Source organism: Onychostoma macrolepis, chromosome 12 (assembly GCF_012432095.1).
Source record: "Onychostoma macrolepis isolate SWU-2019 chromosome 12, ASM1243209v1, whole genome shotgun sequence".
Classification (NCBI taxonomy): domain Eukaryota; kingdom Metazoa; phylum Chordata; class Actinopteri; order Cypriniformes; family Cyprinidae; genus Onychostoma; species Onychostoma macrolepis.
In genome coordinates this window covers 30,854,760-30,860,912 of record NC_081166.1, presented here as the reverse complement: position 1 = coordinate 30,860,912, position 6,153 = coordinate 30,854,760, and the positions used below count along the sequence as shown (strand labels likewise).

General features: G+C 38.8%; 1 protein-coding gene across 4 annotated transcripts; it reads right to left on the bottom strand.

The window, feature by feature from the left end:
• On the bottom strand, window positions 1-5,115 carry nif3l1 (NIF3 NGG1 interacting factor 3-like 1 (S. cerevisiae)). Of its 4 annotated transcripts, none has more exons than XM_058794087.1 (8): window positions 5,029-5,115; window positions 4,598-4,664; window positions 3,339-3,792; window positions 2,789-2,927; window positions 2,591-2,714; window positions 1,314-1,452; window positions 276-359; window positions 1-198 (listed from the first exon to the last, which is right to left on the bottom strand). In XM_058794087.1, the coding sequence occupies exons 3-8, from the start codon at window positions 3,790-3,792 to the stop codon at window positions 14-16; spliced, it is 1,125 nt and encodes a 374-aa protein (XP_058650070.1). In that variant the 5' UTR covers window positions 4,598-4,664; window positions 5,029-5,115; the 3' UTR covers window positions 1-13. The 4 variants fall into 4 exon arrangements, with proteins under 4 accessions (XP_058650070.1, XP_058650071.1, XP_058650072.1 ...); XM_058794088.1 differs by having other exon boundaries at window positions 5,045-5,113; XM_058794089.1 differs by lacking the exon at window positions 5,029-5,115 and adding an exon at window positions 4,817-5,003.
• Window positions 5,116-6,153: the final 1,038 nt, after the last annotated feature.

Genomic DNA, 6,153 nt, shown 5'->3' with positions numbered 1-6,153 from the left:
ATCCTCCGTGGACTCAGAGCACCTGCAGCGGATCTCGGTCTCGTCGGGAGATCTCTACGCTAACGGTCTCGTCCAGTCCTGCGATCAGTCTCTGTCTGAAGACGGTCAGGAAGCCTCGCTCGCTGTTGCTGTGTTCGCTGAGGATCACGCTGGTGCCGGCAGAAACCGCATCCAGGACCTCGTGGTGGGACATCTCACCTGCGCATCACAGAACAAGCTCATCACGCGTGCTATCCTCGGCTCTCGGTCAGGTGTTTGTGTTTGTGATGAAGTACCTGTGATGAAGAGGTCTGCCTTCACTCCCTGCAGGACCGAAGCTCCGGATCCTGCACACACTGCGACGGTCTTCACCGGAGAGTCTGGATCAGCACAGAAACACACACGTCACGAGAGCGGACTGTGAGTGTGTCATTAGCCACAGCAGGGAAATAACTAGGACAATAACAAAGTGCTGGAAGCAGTAAAAAGTTTGTTTATGATTGTGATAATACATTAAAATATACTTTTTAAAAATTTCGTGTGAAGGATTATAAATTGCTCCATTTAAAAAAAATAAAAAATAAATAAAAAATTATTTTAGTGCTGTCAAACGATTAATCGCATCCAAAATAAAAGTTTTTGTTTACATAATGTGTTTGTGCTGTGTATATTTTATTATGTATATATAAATACACACTCATACAGTATATATTTGAAAATATTTACATGATATTTACATCATTTATATTATATATATATAAATAGATTTAGTATACAAATATAAATTTTTCTTAAATACATGCATGTGTGTTTATATATACATAATAAATATACACAGTACACACATATATTATGTAAACAAACACTTTATTATCACGATTAATCATTTGAGAGCACTAATTTATAAACATTTCCCTAAAATTGTCAAAAACCATTATTTCATGACTATAGGGTTCAATATGTAAAATAAGTAACTGTAGTATAGAATATCTATCTCAATATCTATTAAAATGTATATAAAAAAAACAACTGCCGCTTGATTTATTTGTTTATAAAAGTCTAATGCTAATCTTTTAACAATAAAACACTATTTCAGTCTTTATACCTCAAAATATCACATTTATCCAATGTGTTACTTGACATGTCTTTGTAATCACGGAGTAATTTACTAGCAATTTCTTAGTGAAATGTACATAATATATTGATATTTTTCCCGGTGTAACAGTCAGTCTGTGTAACTGAAGTAACTGTAACGCAGCTCAGACGGAAAGCCTTCTAAACATCTGCGTCCGCTCTGAATGTCAGATTAAGGTGGAGGCTCTCTCGTACCCCACCTAATGTGTGCTGGTCCCCCAGAGCCAGTCTGAGATGGGACAAACCCAGGTGAGTCTTCATCCTCTGCACCGCTGTAGAGACGGACACTGGCTGGTCCAGAACACTGAGCCGGCCCTGACCGCAGCCCAGCAGCGGAGGCTGCAGCACAGACACAACACAGAAAACACAGTCAAACTAGCTAAAACACACACACATTATCCTCAGTTGAGAGTGCTTTTGACAGAAGATCATGGCATTATTTACTAGCGAGAAAAGTTTCAAAGTTTAGAATAATATATGAAATGTAATTCTAATTATGTGGCTCCGCCTACATCTGATTCTCATCTGCACTTCCCTAGAGTTTAATGAAATTATAAATGTAATTTATAATATTCTTATTTTGTGGGGTCATTCGTTGGCTGCTTTTAGCGCAAACACAAGCGTTTGTGTCATCAGCTGTTATTTGTGACGTACACCGCTCAAATGATCCCGGACAGTATGTTTTTTAAATGTTTTTGAAAGAAGTTTCTTCTGCTCACTAAGGCTGCATTTATTTTATCAAAAAATACTGTAAAAACAGTAATATTGTGAAATATTTTTACTATTTAAAACAGCTGTTTTCTATGTGAATATGTGTTAAACTGTAATTTATTTCTGTGATGCGCAGCTGTATTTTCAGCATCATTACTGCAGTCTTCAGTGTCACATGATCTTCAGAAATCATAATAATATGCTGATTTGCTGCTCAACAAACATTTCTGATTATTATCAATGTTGAAAACAGTCGTGCTGTTGAATAGTTTTGTGGAAACCATAATTGATTGTTTTTTTCAGGATACTTTGATGGATATAAAGTTCAAAAGAACAGCATTCATTTGAAATAGAAAACATTTGTAACATTATAAATGTCTTTACTGACACTTTGATCAATTTAATGCATCCTTGATGAATAAAAATATGAATTTCCTTAAACACACACACAACCTTTTAACACTAGTGTATCTTAAAGAAATTGTCATAAAACTTTCGTCTTATAAATATCTTGAAATGACTTTAAATTGTCACAATGTCTTTATCACTTCTTTGTTAGATCTTCAAATTTCTCATCAAGTTTACTGCTTTTAACACAAAGCTGCAACTTGACTGCACTTAAAAACGGCTAAATTACAGAATTTATTTCAAAGAAATCTTTTGTAACATTATAGATGTCTTTAATGCATTTTCCTGAATACAAGTGTTAGTTTATTTTCCTGACAGATCAAAGCTGGTAATGATGACGGTGTTGCAGTGGACTCACCGGCTGGACTTGTGTGATGTTGAGGGATCTGCTGGCGTGTGGATCGGTCAGCAGGATCTGTGCTGCAGCGGTCACCCCCGAGCTGGGACAGGTCAGAACCACCTGCTGACCTCCGCCTTCAGTCCTGAACATCAGTACACCAGTATCACAGACCAGCACGTTACTGTACATCGCTCTCGGCGACAGACGCACACTGACCTGACCACTGAGCACTGGACGAGTCCGAACTGCTGCAGGAGACGCTGTAGCTCCGCTTCAGTCTTGCAGCTGAACTCCAGCCTGTGTTTCTGAGGACCGCTGCAGTGAGCCTGCCTCAGCACCGACACCGAGCCCCCGCCTGCGCTCTCACAAACACACACGCAACAGCTCGTAATAAACCCATGCGTCGCCAGTCCATAAACCATTCTCTCTGGAGTGGATTCTGAGCTCAGTTTTGAGCTTCAGCCGTACTCTGCTCGCTTCCAAATCCTTACACACTGAACCTAAAATAATCATTCATACGACTGGAGAAGCTTGAAGTGAATCACAAGGTTGTTCACAGTGTTTACATTAATCTCACGTCATAAAAGCATTCTGATAATAAACACAATACAATGTATCGTTGGCTATTGCTACAAATATAGCTGTGCTGCTTATGACTGCTTCTGTGCTGCAGGGACACAGATATAAATGTAAAGTAGAGTAGAGCGCCATCTGCTGTTAAAATCTAAGCTCAGAATGGCTGTACGGCGGCAGCCCGAGCTCTCACCCATTCCCCCCACGAGCCAGTCGTTGAGGCCGTCCTGGACGCTGTCCCACGCGGTGTGCGGAGAGAAGACGGCGATGCCGGCCTCGACGGCTCGGAGCACCAGCCGCTGCTTCCAGTCCTCCTGCAGCAGACGCTTGATCGGCCGGAAGAGCGGAGGGTGATAGGAGACGATGAGATCGCAGCGCAGGGCCTCGGCCTCGTCCATCACCGCCGCCGTCAGGTCATTGGTCAGCAGGATCGAGCTGACCCGCCGGGGCTTGCTGGGCTCCACCAGCAGACCCACGTTATCCCAGGACTCCGCCAGCGACAGCGGAGCGAGCCGCTCCAGAACCTCCAGCACCGCCGGCAGATCCATGCGAGCCGAGAGAAGGGGCTGATGGGAAGACAAGCCACGCTGCTTCTGCAGGAGAGGACGGAGAAGTCTTCCAGAGAACTCTCTGCATCTGAGCAGCATCTGCAGCAGAAGACACAGCTCACACTCACAAACTTACTTCGGACCACAAACACAGTATGCATCAAGTACAGTACACTACAGTACACAGGGTCTCAAAGCTAGACTTCAACTTAGTGCCGTCAAACCATTAATCACATCCAAAATAAAGATTTTATTTACATTATATGTGTGTGTGTGCGGTGTATATTTATTATGCATATATAAATACACACACATACAGTATATATTTTGATAATATTTTCATGTATATATTTATATTCATATAAATTGTATTACATATAAATATATTTAATATAAACAACATAACATGCATGTGTGTGTATTTATTTAGTCATTTATATATACATAATAAATATACACAGTACACGCATATACTATGTGAACAAATTTTTTATTTTGGATGCGATTAATCTTTTGACAGCATTAATACAAGTCACTGCGTATTTCAGGACAAACACACGTCCAAAACTAAACAGTAAAATAATGTTTACTCAGACATTGCATGCACCTGAATAAAATTAATTACATTAGCAAAGAAATCTTCTATCATAACACTATAAATTAATAAGTTACAATATTATATTATTAAACTTGATCATAACTTAATAATATATATTTAAAAATATAAGTTGGATTAGCATCTTAAATGGTTTTCATGAGGTATGCAAGTCAAAACCACATAAAAATAAAACATTAATTTAATTAGTAATATAAAATTAATGATAAATTATAATATTAAAATAATAAATTGTGACATTATTCATGTTACACTTAATAAATTAATAATATAATAAATTATAATTACCAAATGAAATGAAATTAGCAGAGTAATTTGTTTTCAAGATGTATTTCAGTCAAAATCATATCCGCACCTGAAAAAAATAACATCATTTTCACTCAGATGTTACTTAAAATGCATGCGAGATCATGAAAATGCTGATTTATAAAAAACAATAAACAAATCAATTAAATTAGCAGAATAATTTGTTTTCAAGATGTATTTCAGTCAAAAGCACGTCCCCACCTAAAAATAAAACATTTACTGAGACTTTGCTTATGCAAGTAAAATGCAAAACACATCTGCTTATTTCTCATGTATAAGCGACTCTGATGATTTATGAACTAAAGCTGCAGTTGCGTGTGAATAAAGCCTGCGCTGCCATCATCCAGATCACATTAAACTCAAACACAAATCAAACTACTGCTTGTATCACAGACATTATATTAATAACTCACTGGAAACGCAACTCACACGAGCTTCCTGACTTCCTGACAGAGCGTAACATGCGTCACACGTCATATCCGTTTACCCGCGTTTAATTCTTGATTTTGTAGTTTTTTTAATTAAAACATAAGACGCTAAAAATGAAACAAGAAATGATAAACCTTAAGAACAAACTAGCAATTATAGAAGGCTGTAGATATAATGTTAATATTAATGTCAATGTTGTAATAATAATGTGATACTTACTATGGTTTTGCTGGTTTACTTCAATAATTAAATTCAATTTGTAAATCTGCCCAGCTCTCTCTCTCTCTCTCTCTCTCTCTCTCTCTCTCTCTCTCTCTCTCTCTCTCTCTCTCTCTCTCTCTCTCTCTCTCTCTCTCTCTCTCTCTCTCTCGCTCTCTCTCTCTCTCTCTCTCTCTCTCTCTCTCTCTCTCTCTCTCTCTCTCTCTCTCTCTGCTCTCTCTCTCTCTCTCTCTCTCCTCTCTCTCTCTCTCTCTCTCTCTCTCTCTCTCTCTCTCTCTCTCTCTCTCTCTCTCTCTCTCTCTCTCTCTCTCTCTCTCTCTCTCTCTCGCTCTCTCTCTCTCTCTCTCTCTCTCTCTCCCTCGCTCTCAATTCAATTCAATTCAATTCAATTCAATTCCATGTGTGACCATGGTTACGATGGGAGTTGGCAACAAAATAATCAGCTCCTGATTTAACAACATTTTTACCAGAGAATGTATGTTTTTAATGACTCAAATTTTGATTAAATAATTGGATACCTAACTGTAAACAATAGAGGCAGAAGATTATTAAGGTAAGACCTCTAAAAAAAGTAATTTTTTTATTGATATCAACTGAAAACTGCAATATAATCAGTACATTAAGCGGCCTGCTAGCCAAGCTAACATTCCATGGCAGTTAATTCAGTTGAGAACAAAATGGGCCTATCTAAAGCAGAGGAGCTGGAGATAATATATCCAGCAGAAGTTAAATCTGCCAAAGACAAGAAAAAGATGAAAGAAATGATCCTGAGAGAGAACCCAGAGATACTGTTATCTGACTACAGTGGACCAGAAAACAACAGAGTCCGGTGTAACCTGCTCTTCTTTACCGAACACCCATCATCCTGGCACACCGTCCTCTGCTCCGCC